Source organism: Silene latifolia, chromosome 6 (genome assembly GCF_048544455.1).
Source record: "Silene latifolia isolate original U9 population chromosome 6, ASM4854445v1, whole genome shotgun sequence".
Classification (NCBI taxonomy): Eukaryota; Viridiplantae; Streptophyta; class Magnoliopsida; order Caryophyllales; family Caryophyllaceae; genus Silene; species Silene latifolia.
In genome coordinates this window covers 36,474,329-36,496,079 of record NC_133531.1, presented here as the reverse complement: position 1 = coordinate 36,496,079, position 21,751 = coordinate 36,474,329, and the positions used below count along the sequence as shown (strand labels likewise).

Below are 21,751 nucleotides of genomic sequence, written 5' to 3'. Positions count from 1 at the left end.
ATTAATTAAGATGCTTGGTAATTTTCCTAAATATTTATAGAAGACTAGAAGATGGTCAATTTCTTAAAATAAAATAATTAATTAGTATAAACATGCACACTTATGGTATTAATTATTATCATCATAAAATTATATATTAAATTTAAATCTATGCAATTTTATTAAAATTTATAGTTTATTAGATGTATAGAGATGTTAATTATTTAACATACAAAAATATAATAAGTAGGTTATAAATAATTCAAGTTGGATTCCGTAATATATAATATTGCATAATTCTTTCGATTTGATTTAATGCATATATGTAATATATTTATATAAATATATAATCCTCTTAAAATTGCATGCCTAAGTAGTAAAAGTAATTTCGTTAGTAAATAAAAAAATTGTAGTAACATTGGATATAGTTATATGATTTTTTTTTTGTGAAAAGATATAGTTATATGATAGTAATCACTCATTTGAATAGTAAAAATAACAATGTTATCAACGAGATTAGTGAAAGTGGTAGAAATAACAACGGGAGTAATGAAATAATCAATATTAATGCGGCAATAGTGAAAATAACAATAACTAGGCGGGAGTAATGAAATTATCAATATTAATGCGGCAGTAGTCGGGAGTAGTGAAATTATCAATATTAATGCTGCAGTAGTGACGGTAACAATAATTAAGACGAGAGTAGTGAAAGTAACAATGATTACGGGCAAGTAATGAAATATTATTACTATTGTTTCATTAATAAGAGTAAAATATTAATAGCGGGAGTAATGAATTTGTCTCAAAATTTATTTCATCGTAATTTTAGGATATGTTATAGAAAAATATATTAATGATAAATTTATAGATTATGCAACTTTAACTAATTTTATTTAATGAAAAAAAAAATTAATCGTAAGTAGAGGTACATTTATGGTATTAATTATTATCATCATAAAATTATATATTAAATTTAAAATTTATGCAATTTTATTAAACTTTATTTGTAGTTTATTAGATGTATAGAGATGTTAATTATTTAACATAAAATAAAATAAAATATAAGTTATAAATAATTCAAGTTAGATTCCATAATATATAATATATTGCATAATTCTTTCGATTTGATTTATGCCAATATTATATATAATATATAATCTTCTTAAAATTGCATGTCAAGTAGTAAAAGTAATTTCGTCAGTAAAGAAAAGAATGGATATAGTTATATGATAGTAATCACTCATTTGAATAGCAAAAGTAACAATATTATCAGCGAGATTAGTAAAAGTGGTAGAAACAACAACGGGAGTAGTAAAATAATCAATATTATGCAGCAATAGTGAAAGTAACAATAATTATGGCGGGAGTAGTGAAATTATCAATATTAATGCGGCAGAAGTGACAGTAACAATAATTACAGCGGGAGTAGTGAAAGTAACAATGATTACGGGCAAGTAGTGAAATGCTATTACTATTGTTTTATTAGTAAGAGTAAAATACTAATAGCAGGAGTAGTGAATTTGTCTCAAAATTTATTTCATCGTATATGTTATAGAAAAATATATTAATGATAAATTTATTGGTTATGCAAGTTTAAGTAATTTTATTTAATGGAAAAAAAATTAATGGTAGGTAGAGGTAGCTCGGGCGAAGCCGGGCACCAATACTAGTTAGTTATGTAGAAGGAATCTTATGTACATATGTTTAACTAATATACGTTTTTTGGTTTGAAGTCTAAATCTCTAACATAACGCCATGTCATCTTTACTTTCATATTATGCTGCCATGTAATCAATGACTTAGAAGATTAATATATAGATTGATGTTCAATGCCAAAAATAATGTTTTCGAGTTAAAATTTTGTCTAATTTGATCGCATTTTTCAATTTGGTAGTGTCCGGCAAAAGTCAAGAAAATTTAGGTAATTTCTCGCAAAATTAAAAAATTTAGTTAGTATTTATGAAAATGAGGTAAATTTTAGGTAGTCTTTTTTTTTAAAAAAAAAAAAAAAAAAACTCATAAAAAAACCCTAAAATAAATGTTTTTTGTTATGTTATAAAGAAAAGAAATGGAAATAGCAAAGGCTATGCAAAATATCAAATTGACACACAAGTCGTAAACCCTAACATCTACCCACTATAAAAGCACCCCGTAAACCCAAGTCGCCCCTCTCTCTCCACCTACGACTCGATTTAGGTAAGGTTTTTCCCCAGTTCTTCACTCTTTGTTTAAACCCTAATTTTTTCTGTATATCTCAACTTAATTATTCAATATTTTCATCGTTATTATTTGTTTCTTCTCTCAGATCTTCAATTATCTGGTGTTGTAAGTCTTGTAACGCATTATCAGTTGAAGATGGCTTTGGTAAGACGACTTTATTTGATTAACTTTGTTTGATTTGATTTGATCGTTTTGTTTTTGTTTTTTTTCGGGTGATTTCTATACAAATTCGTTGATTATTATTCAGTTAATTGCATGTTCATATGAATTTCAAAAGATTGCGTTTATTCCTTCGTCAATAGCACAAAAGCACAAAGATTGGATTTGTATTGGTTGGATTGGTCTTTTTTGTGAGATGTATTATTCCGTTAAATTCGATCTTCATTAAGAAGATTAGGTGGTGATCGCTGTTGCTTTTGTGTTGTATGGTAGTTTTCGTTCGTTGTCGAACATTATGATTACTTGCTCCCTATTATTGTTAGACCCTTGTTTGATAGATAGCCTCACTTTCGATTCATGCTAACTGTCAATTGAATATTGTTTGATGGATAGCCTCACTTTCGATTCATGCAACACTTGCAATTCATAGCATGTCAAAAACTATCAAACCTGAGGATGTATTTTATATGGATTCTGAGATTGTACTAAATTCCGGCTTATGACTGATTGATTTCTTACATTTGAGAATTTGTGATCTTTTTAACCCCTTGTTGCTGAATTTTATTTTTTAGATCTTACATACCGGGAGCAATAACAAGAATGCCTACAAAGCACTCATTGCTGCAGAGTATAGTGGTGTTAAAGTTGATTTAGCAGAGAATTTTGAGATGGGTGTCTCCAACAAAACTCCTGAGTTTCTGAAAATGAACCCCATTGGCAAGGTAAGAGTTTGCAACACTTGTACGCTTCTGTTTCATTTGAACTTTTGATTTTTGAAGGAATACTTTTTTTCAGATCCCTGTCCTGGAGACTCCTGAAGGTGCCATTTTTGAAAGTAATGCCATTGCAAGATATGGTATGTCCCTGTTGGTCTTTGTGTGTTGTATATGATTAGTTTTTATTACTTCTAATTACCTTTCTTCTCTCGCTGCAGTTGCACGCTTGAAGCCTGACAACTCTCTTTTTGGCGCTTCACTGATCGACTCCGTAAGTATTACATATTAAATATACAAGGCCATCTTTAATGTTGTGAGCTTTTTTTTGACGTGTATGTGCCTGTTTCATTTGTCAGGCCCATGTAGAGCAATGGATTGATTTTGCATCCATGGAGATTGATGCCAACATTGCTCGCTGGTTCTATCCTAGAGCTGGCTATATTCCATTTCTTGCCCCTGTGAGTTTCACTCTTTCTTATCTCATTCTTTGTATATCCTATCCATTTATTGGACAACTCTGAAGTTGTTTGCCAATCTGATCTAACATATCATGCATTTGAATCTCATAGTAATCAGCGAACTTAAACTTGCCCATACAAAATCAAACACTAAAATTGGCAGCACTTGTTCCGACTCTATTGTATCTTGTGAATGATGCTTTTGTTATCTCCTGCAGGCTGAGGAACATGCTATCTCTTCACTAAAGAGAGCGTTGGATGCTTTGAACAAGCATCTTGCTTCCAACACTTATCTCGTCGGGCACAACGTGACACTTGCAGATATTGTGATGATCTCTAATTTATCTATGGGTTTTAGCCGTGTCATGACAAAGAGTTTTACCTCTGAATTTCCACATGTTGAAAGATACTTCTGGACTTTGGTTAATCAGCCAAACATTAAGAAGGTGTTGGGTGAGGTCACTCAAACTGAATCTGTTCCACCAATTGCAAAGAAGGCGTCACAGCCTGCCAAGCCCAAAGCTAAGGAGGAACCAAAGAAAGAGGTTAAGAAAGAGGAGGCAAAGCCTAAAGCACCAGAACCAGCTCTTGAGGAGGAGTCACCCAAGCCAAAGGCTAAGAATCCTCTTGACCTCCTCCCTCCCAGTACCATGGTTTTGGATGAGTGGAAGAGGCTCTATTCCAACACCAAAAGGAATTTCCGTGAAGTTGCAATTAAAGGTACATCTATTTGATTTGAAGTCTCCTCTTGTATTTTGTTTACTGTTGCCATTCCTGCTTTAATCCTGTCAAGACAACCCCTCCCTTAAATGCTATATATTGTCCTGTGAAGTGCCATAATATGATTTTTTTTTTTGGAAAGAAGTATATATGCCCCCAGAATGTATTGTTTATAGAATAGCCCTCTAATTTGCATGCCCCTCTCAATGCAACTATTGATACGGTCATATTCTGTACCTCTCTATGTTGTTAATCTGCACTTGTTGAGAACCTTTACTTATGCTGTATTTGTCTGATTACATTGGGCTTTGTTGCTCAAATTTAACATGCTGCATCACATGGGGCTACCATGACTTTGTAACTAGAGATAATAGTAGGGCATCTGTACTTTGAGTCTTTCATATTGTAGACTGTCTGCATTTCATGAAGTACTTCTAATTCTTGACAAGTGAGCTATATGTTACTTGGATTCATTTAGTATGATACGACGCGGATGTGTTGCAATTTGAATTGCCATGTTTTGGCTTAAATTAAGGTATCTAAGTGTGATACATGTCTGGGTGTCGTGTCGGACACGGGCAGTCGGGTATGGGAAGTAATAAGAAAAGCTGGAGCTACATAGCAAGGGAAAAGTGGACAAATCTTGCTGCTTGTTTTTACTATTTACCATTGTATGGGTATCTTTAGATGCTTGCTCAAGAATGTAGTAACTTTAATTATGTTTCCACTTGCTATCGGCTATACTATTGGCTATACTATTGGACTTTAATGGGCTAGTCATATAATCCCACGCTGTAAGCATATTCTTACATGTATCTTCACTTGGCAGGATTCTGGGACATGTATGATCCAGAGGGCTACTCTTTGTGGTTCTGTGACTACAAGTACAATGATGAGAACACAGTCTCATTTGTGACCATGAACAAAGTAGGCGGGTTCTTGCAGAGGATGGATCTGGCTCGCAAATATGCTTTTGGGAAGATGCTGATTATTGGTTCTTCGCCATTCAAGGTGAAGGGACTCTGGCTTTTCCGTGGGACAGAGATTCCCCAGTTTGTGATGGATGAATGCTATGACATGGAGCTGTATGAGTGGACCAAGGTGGACATTAGTGACGAGGTTCAGAAGGAGCGTGTCAACCAAATGATCGAGGACTGCGAGCCCTTTGAGGGTGAAGAGTTGGTTGATGCCAAGTGTTTCAAGTGATTCAGTTGTTTTTTCAGGGCCTGGGATATCAAGAAACAGTAGCACAACTGGGTGGTTTAAGATTCAAATTGGTTCACCTGTTCTATCAAAATATTCGAAAATGACTTTAGTAAGCATTTTTGTTATCTACTCTGTTTTGTGACGGTTTTTATCTTTTTTTTTTATGTCAGTTTTGCCTGCGGGGAAGAAACATTTTCGTGTAGTGGTTACAAATTCCAGAGAGTGAACTTTTAAATGAGAAATTTGTAATGTTGATCCCTTTCCCTGTGATGCCTTCGTTTATTTATCTAAGCATGAGGTGACTCAGATCCTAACTTTATCGGAAAGTGTATGGCTGGTGACTAAATGTTTGTGTCCATATACTTGGCTGCAATCACCCGATTTGATATGACCGGACCGCTCTTATACTTAGGACACAGGAACGTGAGTCAAAACTGTATCATACTCTTCGATGACTTGATTGAAGGACATTCAAATTGGGAGATCTCTCCTGATCTAGATGCAAAAATACTTGGAATTATGTGACCCTAGAATCCTTGATGATCTGTTCGCGAAAAATTGTCTACTCTTTATTTGCTTCTCCCTGGAATGTCCCTTCTTAGGCTTGATTGTTTTATCTAGAGAGGGATTGGGAGTAAAAGTTACGGGTTACTTCACTAAGCATGAGGTGATTCAGATTCTTAGGGCTTGCTTGGATTGAGGGTAATAGGAGGGGAATGAATAGGGGAGTAATATGTGAGGTGTATTTCCCATGTTTGGTATGTGGGTAATTATTCACCTCCTGGAATTATTACCCTTGTGAAGGGTAATACATTACCCACCCTCCCCCTGGTAATGATTAAGGAGTAAAAAAGATCTACTTTCGAATCATTCTTTCTTACTTAAATCAAACTGAGTGATCAAATGGCCCAAGCCCATTGACCCTACCCGGCCCGGCCCGGTTTTTGAAGGGCTTGGGCCTTTAGTTTTGGCCCAAAAAGCCCATGGGCCGGCCTAAAAGGCCCAAAATATTTTGGGGCGGGTTTGGTGCGTTTGGCTAAAAGTTTGGCCCTACTGACCCATATTTATTAATAATGAATATTTTTATAATAAAACCTATTAAAGTAGCGTTAAAGTTATACTCAACTCTTTACAAACTCAAGTATATTTTTTTAGATTTATAAAACAAAGTATACATAACATAAATCATATCTAAGAATGCATGATTAAGCATTCTAAAGTGGCGATTTTTGTCATTATTTTATTTTAAAGAGCAATTAATATGCATTTCATCATATTTTGTGCAATTTTATACACTATGTATGTTTTAAAAGTTGTAACTGAAGGTATTACGCTAATTATTTCCTAGGGTAAGTCGTAAATTTTAGGGCCCGAAAAAGCCCATTTAGGCCCAAAAGCCCGCATTAGCCCATAAGGGCCGGGTTTGGGCTTGCTAAATAAGCCCACGCATCTGGGCCGGCCCGGCCCGACCCACACAAATGGGCCGCTTTTATTAGAAGGGCCCGGCCCAAGCCCGCATTGGCCCGGCCCATGATCACCTCTATGCCAAACATATCATCAAGGAACTCATTATCCCACTAATTAATTTACCTAGTAATTATCGCCCAATAAAACTTACCCCCTTAATAATTCCATGGATTCCAGGCAAGCCCTTAATCTGAATCTAAACTTGCATTCGTCGGCAGGTAAACTAAATGAATATGTTACAAGTCCATAGCCTTTGCTAGAATGGTCCTATTTGGATGACCGGACGCATTTGGACCCGAACTTAGTGAAACCGACTCAATACTTTCAACGACTTATTTGAAGTACATTGAAACCAGATCTGTCCTGATCTGTATGAAATGAACTTGGAATAACCCGACCCTGGCCCTTATCTGTGTCCAAATGCCGATAATTGTATGTAATTGGAATCAAGAGGTTAATCAAAGCTTGAGTTGGAGGATGGATTGGGTATTTGAGACTAGCAGTCAGTTTTTGCGGTAAACTGATTGTTATAGTGTGAGCTGAGAGGGCAGCTGTGTCTATATAATGAAGCAAGATATAGAGATGAGAAATGTTGGATAAAGCACAATGTCACGACACAACGGCCATTCTGCCGAAAATTGAGTATTAATCCCCTTTTTGCATGGTAATGATAATGAGTCTCTGGTTTTATATTGATAAAACATCGATCTATGAACCAAAAGCAGAAGGGAACAACGTCCATGACAATTGAAGGCAGAAACTACTAGTGAAGGAACATGGTAATTTTCCCGGCTAATAGTCGACTGACGAATATAATACGCATTATATTTAACATACAATCCTTCTCTGTCCACTACAAAAGTATTATCTCCGGTAAGGCATTTACTCAGATCGGCCGCTATATAAATAATACATGAGCAATAATTAATCTGTTTTTTTCTGTGCGATTAATACGAAAGTTTCAGCACAATTGATCTTATTTTCAATATAACTCCAGACAGCAAAGAAGAGAATTGTCGTCATTACATGCTTGTAGATGCAGTGTCTACATTCGGTATCAAGAAAACCTGCTCAACTGCAAATACAAAGGTGGTTGTGGTAAGATCCGTATTGAATATGTACTCTGTTTACAAGTGACCCAGAATGACCCGATAGGTCTGTATTTGTGTATTCTATCATCAACAGTAAACATCGTTGTGTGCCCGATACTTGTAGTTTTGAGTTAGAGTTTACCTGAGATTGAGAAACTTTTTGTCAGGATTAGAGAATGCACTGCTATGCTGTATCATGCTTTGATCCATAATGTGATCTCTGTGCACAAAACCATGGAAATGATGGAATGCACTCAAATCTTGGTTCGGATTTACTTGTTGGAGCGCCTCGACTTCAGATATCTTCTAGTTTAGGATGTCTAATATGAGATTCAGGCTCAAATGAAACCACAAAATAACAAGTGTACTGTAAATATTGATGCATATACACATATACCTTTCCTTTGAGAAATACATTTTCATGTTCCAGCTCAATCTCCTGTTATCATAAAAACATCGAATGGTTCAGAGCTCACAGAAGATCTGTTAAACATTACTGAGTATTTTATACTCAAGTTTTTGTCGAAAACGTAAGATAACTTTCGGTATTGGTCGTGATTACAGTGATACTGCAACCTGCATTTCTGCAATGTACTAGTATATACTTTATCCATGATATTAAAGATTGTTTACAATGTTAATCTTGATCACTGAAACCGTAAATGATGCTTACAACCTATCAAAATATGGTTGCAACTTCATAAAATGCATTAGACCGCTGTCCGAACAGTGTTAGGAATTGACATGTTGGAATAACATTTATCGTGTTAAGGTATAGAACTTGATTTTAAACGAAAACTATACTGGAGGTCGTTTTCATAAAATAGCCGAGTCTGTCTCTTCACTGTCTTGAGCACCCACTCGGCCACTCATATCAAATACTGTGTTTCTAACCGGTCTGAGTAATGAGTTTTTAAAGGCAATAGGAAAAACTGACCCTTTTCTGCAAGAACTCAATGTCAGCAAGGAGTAATTCATGCTGCACCCACCAGATTAATGCCAAGTTATTGTCAGTAGAATATTAGATTGGAAGTGGCAATTGCAGAAGTTGATTTCCTGAACTATAAATATGGGAAATGTTACCTTCTTAGATCTAATTCTTGAGATGCCTCTTTCAAGCCTAGTCTCCACTTGCTTCAGTTCTTTTACACTTAAGCTTCCCAAGCATTCACCCATCAGATTCCTGACACAAAGCACAAATGCACAAGGTGAAGTAATTGCATGAAGAACTCAACATCGTAACCAATTACTCGTGTAAGATCGTTGTAAACTTGTAATCATTAAAGAGGCATGTTGTACGTCTATAACAGTACAACAATAACATTACCCAAGTGACTCAATGACTCCCCCAAATTGCGGGTATAAGAGAAAATCAGATGTGTAAAGAATGTGTTAGAATGTTTTTGATTAATTTCAATATTGACAAAGGTACCAATATATATAGGGGAGAAGTGAGACTAAATAAGGCTAATAATAGGAGCCTCTACACAGGAATATACAAGATAAAAATCTTTCTATATTTACAGTTAGAATGCATCTTTTAATTGCTTGATTTTAGGGACTAATTGATTGCCTTGCTGGTTGATTGATTTGGTCTCTTTGATTTGCAGATATTGAAGGAATATTGTTAATACGCCCCCGCAAGATGGGCGTCGGAGGAAGGAGTCCAATCTTGTCTCGTAGTTCATGGAAACGATTTTTGTGTAGCGGTTTGGTGAGAGCATCTGCCAGTTGATCTTTGCTTGCAACATGTTGTATACAGATGTGACCAAGTTGAAGTTGTTCACGGACGAAGTGGAAGGAGAGAGCCATATGCTTCATTCTTGAGTGAAAGACCGGGTTCTTATCATAGAGTGTAGCTGACATGTTGTCAGAGTATAGAGCTGAGGGTTTTGTTATGGCTATGTTAAGCTCGATGAGTAAGTTACGGAGCCAAAGAGTCTCTGTGGTGACGGCAGTAAGAGCACGAAATTTGGCCTCTGTTGTGGAAAGAGCAAGTCCGCGTTGCTTCTTAGAGGACCATGAGATCGGTTTACGGCCGAGATAGATTATGTATCCGGTGGTTGATATGTAATTGTCTTTAATTTGTCTCCAGCGAAGTCAGCGTCGCAAAATGCATGAAGGCAAAGTGGAGTGGTGCGATAAAGTTGAATGCCGTAAGTTTGAGTGCCTTGGAGGTAGCGGAAGTCGCGTTAAAGCTAACCAATGTGTAGAAGTAGGATGATGTAGAAATTGGGCTAAGCGGTTTACAGTGAAGGCAATGTCGGGCCGAGTTAGGGAGAGATATTATAAGCTCCCTACTATTGCTCGATAACCAAATTGGTCTTGGATTGGTTTGTTGTCTTCACGGATAAGGTGTGTTTCGGTGGCCATAGGTGTTGCATTTGGCTGAGCATCAGACATTTTGTATTTAACTAGTAGATCATGTACATATTTAGATTGATTAAGAAGAAGTCCAAGGGCATTAGGCGTGACTTCGATTCCGAGAAAATACGATAGCGGCCCAATGTCTTTTATTGAAAATCGTTGAGATAAATTAGTGATGAATTGTTGTGAATGGTGTTGGTTTGGACGAGTAATAATAATATCGTCGACGTAGACGAGCATAAAAATACATGTGGTTTTGGTGTTGAAAATAAATAAGGATGAGTCGGAAATTGATTGTTGAATGCCATAGGGGACAAGGTATGTTTTTAGCTCAGTATACCAAGCTCGAGGAACTTGTTTTAAGCCGTAAATAGCTTTGTTTAATTTGCAAACGTAATCGGGTTTAGAGACATCAACGAAACCTTGGGATTGGGCCATATAGACATTGTCATTCAAGGTACCTTGCAAAAATGCATTGTTAACATCTAGTTGACGTAATGACCAAGAGTTGGTGACGGCTAGTGAAAGGATTAAACGAACCGTTGTTGGTTTTACAACCCTTGGAAAGTTTTGGTGTAATCTATTCTGGGACGGTGAAATCCTTTTGCAACTAGTCGTGCTTTATGTTGTTTGAGTGAACCATCGGTGTTGTATTTAATACGATAGACCCACTTGCATCATATTATATTTTGAGACGGTTGTTTAGGGACTAAAGTCCAAGTTTGGTTTCGTTCAAGGGTTTGGAATTCATCATGCATAGAGGTTCTCCATTGAGGTGAAATTAGAGCTTGTTTCACAGTAGTTGGTAATGAATGAGCAGTAGCGGAAGCATGAGCGAGGTTGGCATATTTTGGGTTGGGTTTTCTGATATTGTTATCGAGACGGGTCACAATAGTGCGACTTGGTGGGGATGGTGGTGGTGTATGGGTTTGATCGGACGTAAGGGAGTCATGAGGTGTATGGGATAGCGTGGTGGAGGACTGTTGGTAAGGTGTTTGGCGTCGGGTATATACTTTGGTGATAAGGGGACGGGTTGTGAGGGCAGTGGGGATGCGTGGGGTAGTGGGCGTGGTAGTTGGTAAGATTGGGAGGAAGAGGTGACACCAATAATCAGGATTGGTGTTCATAGAGGGAGGAGGCATGGTGTTGAGAAGGCGAGTATATGAGAATTCGTCTTCGATGAACTTAACATGACACGAGGTATATAAGCGATTGGTTTTGGGTTCTAGACAGTGAAAGACACTTTGTGTGGATGCATATCCAACAAAGATGCAAGGAACGAAACGATATTCGAGTTTTTGCTTTGCATATGGCCGTAACCATGGATAGCAAAGACATCCAAAATTATGTAACTTTGTATATTCAGGTTGTGAATTGTGCATTTTCAAGTATGTTGTATGGCCGTTTAGCGTAGTAGTAGGAAGTCGATTTATAAGGTATGTTGCCGTACTAAAAGCAAATGGCCAAAGAGTTGTAGGGAGTCTTGCGTGAGATAGGAGGGTTAGACCGTTTCAACAATGCGACGGTGTCTTCTTTCGGCATACCCATTATGTTCCGAGGTATGAGGCAGATAGGTGAAATGGCTTATACCATTGTCGAGTAATGTTGGGTTTAATTTCTGAAATTCGCCTCCATTATCGGAGAAAAATTGGCGGATTGGTTTTTGAATTATTTTTTCTACTAATGCTTTAAACCGAATGAATACTTGCGTTGTTTCGGATTTTTGTTTGAGCGGAAAAAACCATATATTTACTAAAGTGGTCTACGAAAACAATGTATTATTTATAGTTTTTGCGAGAATAGACAGGGCTAGTCCATAAGTCGGAGTAAATTAAATCTAGTGGTGCATTGATTTTGAATGACGATGTCGCGAATGGCAATTTCTTACTTTTGATAATATGACATGATTCACAGAAGGAAAAACTAGAAATGATGAATGGTAAATTTTTATTAATAATTTTCATAACATCAAAGGTCGGATGTCCTAATTTGTGATGCCATGAAATTGGAGTTGAGCCTTTCTGGGTAGAGTAGACAGTTGGTTGTGACGGACTCAACTCGTATATTCCATTCTTAACTCGACCATGGAGTAGTGTCGCTCCCGTCGATATTGCCTTAATAACAAAAAAAGAAGGCGAGAATATAACATAAGCACTATTGTCGCGATATAACTGCGAGATTGATAGAATATTACGAGATATTTTTGGCACATGTAAAACGTTATTTAATTTAAGAGAGGAGAAAGGTAGAGTAAATTAACCTATATTGGCAATATTGAGAGCTGATCCGTCTCCAATAATAAGGTTGTCGGAGCCATAGTAGGGCGAATGAAAGGCAAGAGTATCAAGATCGCGGGTGACATGGTGGGAAGCCCCATTGTCGAGGAGGTAGTTACGGTTAGGGTTGGTGGTACCGTGGGTGGCAGTGTGGGCTTGCAGTGGTTGCTGGTGCTGTCAGGTTGGGGGTTCGGGAAAAATAATAATGGGGAAAAGCTTGCGAAAGAGTGGATAGTCGGTTATAACATGACCGACTTGTCTACACCATTGGTAGCGTCCCTTAATGGGACGAGGGTTCGGGTTGGTAGAGGGTTGTGGGCGGGTGGTTTGCTGGTTGTAGGCAGGGGTGTTATTGGTGCGCGAGTTGTCGCGGTATTGGTTGTGGTAACGGTAGGTGGGGTTGGCGGTGGGTTGAAAAATATCAGTGGTGGGTTGTTGTTTGATAAGGAGTTCGTGTTGAAGCAATTTCTCATGGAATGCTTCAAACGAGATGGGATTGTCACGGGCACGGACCGTGTCAATGACGGGTTTGTATAGGTTGTAGTCAAGGCCTTTGAGAACCTTGGATACAATGTCTTCTGGGTCGAGAATTTTACCCACTAAAGCAAGTTGAGCAATACATGCTTTAATGACATTCATATAGTCAATAATTGATTGGTCTGTGGTTTTCACTATTGAATCAAGACGGTCCTTGATTTGCAATATGTGAGCACGTGAAGGGTTAGCGTATGTGTGGGCTAATATGTCCCAAGCCTCTTTAATTTCGAGGTTTTGGCTCGGACAATGAGGGCTTGGACAGCTGATGATAAGGTGTCCATGAGGGCGCCTAATATAAGTCTGTCTTGTTTCAACCATGTGAAATAAGCGGGGTTTGGTTTTTCCGTTTTATTGTCACCAACAAAAGTTGGTGAGGGTGACGGATTTGATCCATCTAAGAAACCCAACAAGCTGTAACCAAACAGAATGTGTGATAGTTGGAAGTGCCATGACATATAGTTTAGGGGAGTAAGCTTGACGCAATGACTCAGGTTCTGAGATCGAGGTTAGAGGTGCAACGGTTTTGTGGGGGTTGGGCATAACAGTTTCGTGGTTGGTCATGGTGGTAACGAGTCTGGTGGAAGAGGTGATGGGACGTTTGAATAGGGCGCGACGAGGTTGAAGGCAAATCTTGGAGGATCATTTGTGACTCCTTGATACCATGTAAAGAATGTGTTAATTAGAATGTTTTTGATTAGGAAAAATTACAAATTACCACCTAGTATTTAGCGTATTTTACAACTTACCACCATGTATTTCGTTTATTACAATTTACCACCTACATTACATAGTATATATCTCAATTACCACCGTATTTCATTTTCGATAGTATTTCACTTAAATCCCGACTCGTTAAGTAAATAAAAAATTAAATCAATTAAAAATTAAATACAATACCCAAGATGCCCCTCAGTCTCTCATCCCTCCCTCACAATTCATCTGCCACCCTCTCCTTCCCATCCCAGATCCACCATCGAAGCCGTATTCACCGCCTTAATAGCTGGTGACTCTCATCTGTCACACACCCAACACGACCACAACTGCTACGAGTCACCACTCACCACCTGTGAACACCCTACTGTCGCCGCCAGCGTCAGCCCGTTCCTCACCACCGACGTCGGATATTCGCCCATTACCGATATTCTCTAATCTCTTCACTAAATCAGTCGATTGACACCCACCTCCATCTCGAACTCTTAGGTCCATTGACCACTCCACCACCAATAGCTTGGAGGTTGAATAGTCGTGTGGCAAAATCGTGGTGCGATATGAGATTATGGGAATGGGTTAGCATTTTGCATAGGGTGGCAGTGAGGTGGTGGTCAGGTGGGAGTTGTGAGGTCGTGTGGACTAAGAAGCTGGTGGGACATGTGGTACGGTGGGTCGGTGGCGAAGGCAAACGATGCTTTGATTTTTTTTTTTTTTTTTTTTTGTTATTTGTGGTGTTTGGTAATATTCTGGGCTTCTGGCCATATGATATGATGATGATGATGAAGAATTATAGAGGTGAGGTGGTGATAAATGATTTTATATTTAGTTTAGGTAGTGAGTGTGTTTGACTGTTTGTTTTTGGTGAATAGAAGTATGGGTATTTTGGTCATTTTATTTTTTATTAACTTAACGAGTCGGGATTTAAGTAAAATGTAGATCGGGAATGAAATACGGTGGTTATTGGGATATATACTATGTAATGTCGGTGGTAAGTTGTAATAAACGAAATACATGGTGGTAAATTGTAAAATACGGAAAATACTAGGTGGTAAGTTGTAATTTTCCCGATTGATTAATTTCAATATTGACAAAGGTACAATATATATAGGGGAGTGAGACTAAATAAGGCTAATAATATGAGCCTTTAATTACTTGATTTTAGGGATTAATTGATTGCCTTGCTGGTTGATTGATTTGGTCTCTTTGATTTGTAGATATTGAAGGAATATTATTAATAAGATGCACACAACCTTACTTTTGTGTCAGAAACGCAAAGAAGCTTTTTTGAATGACCCAAGTTGAAAATAGCGCCGGAAATTATATTAAATGATTACTATTTCACAATAGAAAGAAGACACACACTTTAATGAAACATTTTATTTCTTCCTAATACTCCACTACGGAGTATAAATTTTCGACTTGGACGTGTGACTCTTGTCGTTGTCAAATTGGCATAACTTTGTGCACGGTTCAGTTGCAAGCTTACTGTAATGACCAATGCTTACACTAGGTAATACTGTGATGAAGCGTATGTACTGCTAACCTGTTAGAGTTTTGCATCACTTGTATTTGCTGCCGTAACTTTGCAGATTCTTGCTGATAGTACTGTATGGAACATAATAACAAGCTTAAGTGTCCATGGAGTCGCTAAGCTAGGTTGAAAGTAAGGAAGCTTACTTGAGCAGTGATCTCAGTGGTAGAACTTGAGGCTGAATCATCAGTAGCTTTCTTGTACCTCTCTATTGTTGATCTTATACTGTATATATGCAACCATTTCAGTTACATAAGTATAAGCAATAAACGAAAGAACATCAATGCTCCGTAATTTGTTATTAAGACGGAGATATCTGTTTTATAACTAAAACAATTCAAATACAATTCTATTTAGATAGATAGCATCTATCTAAATGACTAGTATTTGACCTGTTATAAATACAAAACGGGTATCTTCGTCTTAAGTAAAAAAATTTGTAAATCCACTTAATTTATCACATAACATTTGATGTATATATTACAGGCATAATCACATACTGTTGTATAAAATTGTCTTATACTCCATATATAAGACTAGCCTAAGAGTATCAATAAGGCCAACTAATTTACTTTAAAATCAAGTACTATTTTCTTTTTAGATTCGTCCTATATTTAATAGAACGATCCTATAAGGAGTTGTTAAACAAAAATAGAGGATTTTAAAAGCAATATCCCTTAATTATTATGATTTGTAGTGATCGCATTATATAAGATCTTAAGTCTAAACATGAAGAATTTCCCCTAAATATTATCAACTGAACTTTTGTTATACGGACTTTATCATGAAATTCCAATCTAAAAACAAGACACGTGCAAGATTGAAGATAAAACTCGAGATATAAGTATATGAATCTCAAATTGCGTTTTGGATTTACAAAATCTAGTTTTATTAGTTAAACGTATTTTACCGACGGTTATCACTTAGACGGTAAGTTACTAAAATCGATCAGTAATTTATTTTACCGACCGAATTTAAACTTACCGGCCTTTTTTGTCGGAGAGTAATGAGTAATGTTCTTGTAATGATCCGACCACTGTTAAAGGCACGCAATATTCTTTGGATTTGGTGAGTTAGATGAAAGCTAGAAATAGAAATAAGGTGGGGAAATAAAGTAGACGTGCTACTGTAAACTCTAGTCAATGTGACATTATTAGCAGTTTAGCACCAATACATGCACCGAAGACAGATATGCTTGTATTTTGTACCAACCAGTAATTCACATGTAAAATGGAAAGACTAAAATCCTAAACTTGCACCAAAGATTTGTTGCATGCATGTCAAGATATGCTCACTACATTTGTATGTTTACTACATTTGTATGTTTACTGTAGGGGTAGAATGACTATTTGGTCTCCCATATAATTATATTAAAGAAATAGATAAGAATTGTCTACTTTCTAAGTCAATGGACTATTGGTTGGTTTTGGGATTGAACCTCTTTGGACTTGTAAAATGAACACTCATTCTTTTTCAATGAGTGCGATCTAGGCCTACACAAATTTATCGTAAAACGAAAACTTTTAACAACGTAACCATCTTACACAAGAGTACTAATTTATAGCAGAAGATTAAACTTTTGTTGATATAGAGTGAATTTTGCATTTCCTTAATGAAATAAGGGGAGTGGTTGTTTAGCAACTTCCCAAAAGTTATAATTAGAGGGACCAAATCAAACCAATCACATTTCCTTAATTAGTTAATCAACAAGTAACAAACTAATTGGGGAAAAAAAAAAACCGAACTCTAACCCTAATAACCTAAATTGATTTTCTTCCCCAATTCACCCCAGATCACTCCAAGATCTCATTTATAAAAAGTTAATCTGTTTTACTTATTATCACTAAAATCTAGACCTGGCAAATAGATCAAGTCTGGGTTCGTGTTTGTATCACATGTAAACGGGTCACAAACTCTTCAACCCAAATCCGACCCATTTAAATCTCGTGTCGTGTTCGTGTCGACCCACTTACATAAATGAGTCATCAAGCCTCAACCCTAACCCGCTAATTTCGTGTCAGGTTCGTGTTGTGTTTTCGTGTCATGTCAATATTTGAAAAGTTGTAAGTATATTTATGGGATGAAGGATAAAAAAAAATTAGGATTAATTTACTAAAAAGGTCATTCGTGTCGGGTTCGTGTTTAGAGAGCTCAACCCAAACCCGATCCAATTAAATATCGTGTAGTGTTCGTGTCGACCCACTTACATAAATGGGTCATTAAACCTCAAACCAAACCCGTTAATTTTGTGTCGGATTCGTATCGTGTTTTCGTGTCGTGTCATTATTTCTCGGCTCTACTAAAATCTACTTCATTAATTTGTTACTTGTAGATTAATTAACTAGAGATTTTTGAAATTTTATTACCTGGTTTTGTTTGGTAGTTTAGATTGATGTTGAGCTTTGGTTAGTTGTATATTTAGTTTGTTTAAATATTTACTGGACTGAACCAGATGAAACCGGACCGTAAATAAAAATTTAGTGAACCGAAGACTGGACTTAAAACTTTCGGTTTTGGACCGGACCAAACGCGAAATATTTGGTCCGGTCCGATTTTGGACCAAAATGGACCTAAACTAATTTTTCCACTATTTCGGTTATGATAATATATTTTTAATTCCGCTAAATAAAATGCATTTAAATAATTAGACGACTCTTTTTATGAAAATCATTGACAATACTAATTTATAATGTCTTTTGAAAATAAAATATTAATTTGATTCATAATATTTTAATGATTAGTCTTGAAAAACATAAAATTTGGTCCATTCTGTCCGGACCTAAATTAACCGGTCTTGGACCGGAACGAACCGAAGACCAAAACTTGAAAAAATGAGGACCGAGGACCGGACAAAAATAATTCGGTCCGGGTTTGGTCCAAGACCAAATGATCCGGTCCGGTCGATTTTTCCGGTCGGGACCTAAATTTGTTCACCCCTAGGTGAACATATTTTTTTGTTTTAAATAATTTTAATAAACTTTTTAATAGCTTGATAAATTAGAGATTAATAAAAGTCAATTTTCTTAAAATTAAGATGAAGTATCTAAGTTTCAGAGGACACAAATCAATATCTACTTCATTATTCCATGCGCTTTTTATGATACAATACAAAATAAATTCTCAAGTTATGAACCTCTTCAAGTTTAATAATAATCGCCTATTTGTCCCATTTTCGTGTCCTATCTTGTATATTCCTTTATCTCTTATTAATTAATGCTTATGTGTTAAAATGGAGAGATATTGAGATACAAGATGAGAAGCGAAAACAGAACAGAGAATTCGACCTCATAAAACACCTATCCATCTCTAATATTTATTTATCTTTGATTATGTCACTAAAGCCTTAAAAAAGGGCGGCTTTATGTTATTGTTTATCAAATAACAAGTTAATCGAATTGTATTTTTATACAAGTTGAAGAAGCACACTGAAATCATTCTCAAACAAAAAGGCAGAAAATGATACATACATGAACACCCTAAATTGGAAAGGATAAAGAAAATGACCAGATGAATGAAGTAGCATGCATGAGAGAAGATTAAAGAGGAAAGAATAATACTTGTGATTGGAGTACTCATAGACACGGCCACGGCTCGAGAAGACGATGAGGGCAAGTTCAGCATCACACAGGACTGATAACTCATAAGCCTTCTTCAACAATCCATTCCTCCTCTTGCAAAATGTCACTTGTCGATTCGTCGTGTTCTCTATCCTCTTTATCTCTATCTTCCCCCTCCCCATCTTCTTCCCCTCCGCCTCCTCCCCTGCAATATATTATCCTTGTAAACGAGTCTAACCAAATCATGTCTTCAAATAAGGCACAATAACATTGACTACATTCACATTGTTATCATTTTCTTAACTTAGATAAGACGTATAATTGTCTAATCTTATGTTATATGCCTCATTTCGTCATAACAATGATGTATCATGTATGTACCATACAACCGTCATAAAATAGATAATCCGTTCCATTCATTTGTTTAACTTTGTCATTTTTTGTGAGGAGTAATTAATTATAAATAAACAAATCATTGGTACGGACGAAGCACCACTTAATTTTAAAAATCAATCAAGAAATAACACATCCTTTCCTCATAAATAATTTCAGTAGATTTACTTATATTTAATAGTATAAATGATGTTAAATTTGCTAAAACATTTATTATCCTCCATTGAATTTAACATAACTCCATAAAATCGATCTTACTAAATAATTAAGTACACTATATATTGGCTATATGCTTAAACCTAGCTAAAAGATAGAATTGATCAAGCATTAGTAATTCTACTACTTTTAGACCTATGATCAAGACTAACATGATAATTTTACATAAGCTTACGATCAATTATATACTCAACTACACAACATAGATGCCAACAACAATTTGTTTACCTTCAATTAAAGTATCTCTCATAAGGAATAAAAAAAGTAAACAATTGTTTGAGACAGAGGGAGTATATGGACTAGATCTAATAAAAACCCAAATGACTGTTTTCACATCATGAAATTTCAACTAACATACTAAAAATAACAGATCTACCAAACAGTAGTAAAATCTAATGACAAACCCAAAGATTATACATAAAAAAAGCCCTAAAAAAATGGAAAATGATAAAACATAGAAAAAAGGAAAAGCAAACCTTGAGTATTACTGGTAGTTAACATAAGCAGAAAAAAGCGAAGATGAACTGGGAGTTCAAACCCAGTTCAACTACAGTGAAAATTATTATAATTATGATTATAATTATTTTTACAGCTTTTTTAAAAAAGCACAATTTTCAAGGGAGATGAATGAATGAATGAAAATGATGTTAATTTGTTGAGCCCTACTTTTATTCTTTAACATAGCATGGGAAGAGAAGTGAAACGACGTCGGATTGTGTTATTTTTAAATAAAAATAATAATATAGGGATTCTTTACCCAAATGCATGCAAGGTGACGTAGTTGTTAAGGTTTTCAAGGAAAGGGCTTTTCAGGTAAAATTCTAGCTAAATATGGCAATGTTTGGTTTCTATGTATAGGGTGGATTTACTTTATTGCCCCTGTTTATAAAACTGGTCCCCATTAATTCTCAGTGAATTCTAATTCACCATGGTCCATGCCTCATAGTCTCAATTGTTTGATTTTGTAGCATTGCTGAAATTATAAAATAAGGAAGCCCTCTTAATGAAATGTTTACATATGTTTTATACGAGTATATATAAAGAACACGGTAGAAAAAGAGGGAATTATTTTTAATATTATTAAAAGATAAGCAGAGAGAAAAACATATCCAAAAAGAAAATTGTAAATTATTGAAGGAAATACTCAAAAAAGAAAAAGTATAAAATATTAACCGGAGTGGGTGAGTTATAACATAAAGCAAATTAAAAGTAACCTATGAAAGAGGTGAAAGATTGCACAAGGAGTTATAAATTTATTGTATAGTACGTGGATTATACATCTGATGTATTACCAGTTTACCACCAATTATATTGTTTCTGAGCATTATAATAAAAATTTTGAGTTTTGTTTTAAAAATTATGAGTTTTGCTATAAAGTTTCTGAGTTTATTCACGTAAACATTAAGCTCTAAAAAATTACAATAAAACTCAAAAACTTTACATATAAATTTAATAAAATTTGAGTTTCGATGGAAAAAAAATTAAAAACTAAATTATAAATTTTAATAAGCTCAAAAAAATATAAATATGCTCAAAAATAAATAAAATTTGAGGTAATAAGCTCAAAAATATACATATATGCTCAAAAAAATAAAAAAAATTGGAGTACATCCGATATATGTGCTTTTTTCTCATTTATTGTAGGACTGCCGATTTTAATTTCACCACTAATCTCAAAACGTACGTTTCTTTTATACAAGTCTATGTTTATTGTTCGATATTAGGCTAACTTCCCATGAGGGTTTGAAATGATCCGAAAATATAGTTTATTATTGCTCCTAATTAGTGGCGGAGCCAGGATTTGAGGTTAAGGGAAGCGGAAAACTTCAGTGGGGGCAAACTAAGATTAACCCGAAAAAAAATCGAAAATTTGAAGTAAAACTTGCGACATTTTCATTTTCCAGCGAGGGTAAGCACCCCTGCTAGCCCCTTTCCCCCCCCTAAATCCGCCACTTCCCTAATTTTGCATTAGAAATAGTGTTGTAAGTGCTTGGTTTGGGGGGAAGTTTGCGCACAAGCAATCCGAGTTAATTCAAATTAACTCTCTGAACGACCGAAATCATGCATGACTTTAGCTTAGCTAAGATTAGTTGTATCATTTGTAAACATATAACATCGAGATACTCGCATTTACTAAGACCATGCAT

General features: G+C 35.8%; 2 protein-coding genes across 4 annotated transcripts; one reads left to right on the top strand and one right to left on the bottom strand.

Moving 5' to 3' along the window:
- Window positions 1-2,065: 2,065 nt before the first annotated feature.
- LOC141586724 (elongation factor 1-gamma-like) lies at window positions 2,066-5,700 on the top strand. Its single transcript, XM_074408034.1, has 8 exons — window positions 2,066-2,175; window positions 2,285-2,343; window positions 2,931-3,080; window positions 3,154-3,214; window positions 3,293-3,345; window positions 3,431-3,532; window positions 3,751-4,252; window positions 5,082-5,700. Exons 2-8 carry the CDS (start codon window positions 2,335-2,337, stop codon window positions 5,456-5,458), a joined length of 1,254 nt encoding a protein of 417 aa, XP_074264135.1. The 5' UTR covers window positions 2,066-2,175; window positions 2,285-2,334; the 3' UTR covers window positions 5,459-5,700.
- Window positions 5,701-7,732: 2,032 nt separating this feature from the next.
- LOC141586722 (agamous-like MADS-box protein AGL11) lies at window positions 7,733-20,253 on the bottom strand. Of its 3 annotated transcripts, none has more exons than XM_074408030.1 (9): window positions 20,081-20,253; window positions 18,996-19,200; window positions 15,585-15,663; window positions 15,451-15,512; window positions 9,100-9,199; window positions 8,954-8,995; window positions 8,414-8,455; window positions 8,159-8,322; window positions 7,733-8,000 (listed from the first exon to the last, which is right to left on the bottom strand). In XM_074408030.1, the coding sequence occupies exons 1-9, from the start codon at window positions 20,103-20,105 to the stop codon at window positions 7,997-7,999; spliced, it is 723 nt and encodes a 240-aa protein (XP_074264131.1). In that variant the 5' UTR covers window positions 20,106-20,253; the 3' UTR covers window positions 7,733-7,996. The 3 variants fall into 3 exon arrangements, with proteins under 3 accessions (XP_074264131.1, XP_074264132.1, XP_074264133.1); XM_074408031.1 differs by having other exon boundaries at window positions 8,159-8,319; window positions 20,081-20,247; XM_074408032.1 differs by lacking the exons at window positions 15,451-15,512; window positions 15,585-15,663 and having other exon boundaries at window positions 20,081-20,245.
- Window positions 20,254-21,751: the final 1,498 nt, after the last annotated feature.

Coding starts and splice junctions, on each gene's coding strand:
- LOC141586724 (XM_074408034.1), top strand. Junction 3,081..3,153: donor AAATGAACCCCATTGGCAAG/GTAAGAGTTTGC, acceptor ACTTTTTTTCAG/ATCCCTGTCCTGGAGACTCC. Junction 3,533..3,750: donor ATATTCCATTTCTTGCCCCT/GTGAGTTTCACT, acceptor TATCTCCTGCAG/GCTGAGGAACATGCTATCTC.
- LOC141586722 (XM_074408030.1), bottom strand. CDS start 20,105: ATGTTAACTACCAGTAATACTCAAG. Junction 15,664..18,995: donor TATGAGTACTCCAATCACAA/GTATTATTCTTT, acceptor GCATATATACAG/TATAAGATCAACAATAGAGA. Junction 8,323..8,413: donor ATGTATTTCTCAAAGGAAAG/GTATATGTGTAT, acceptor ATCCTAAACTAG/AAGATATCTGAAGTCGAGGC.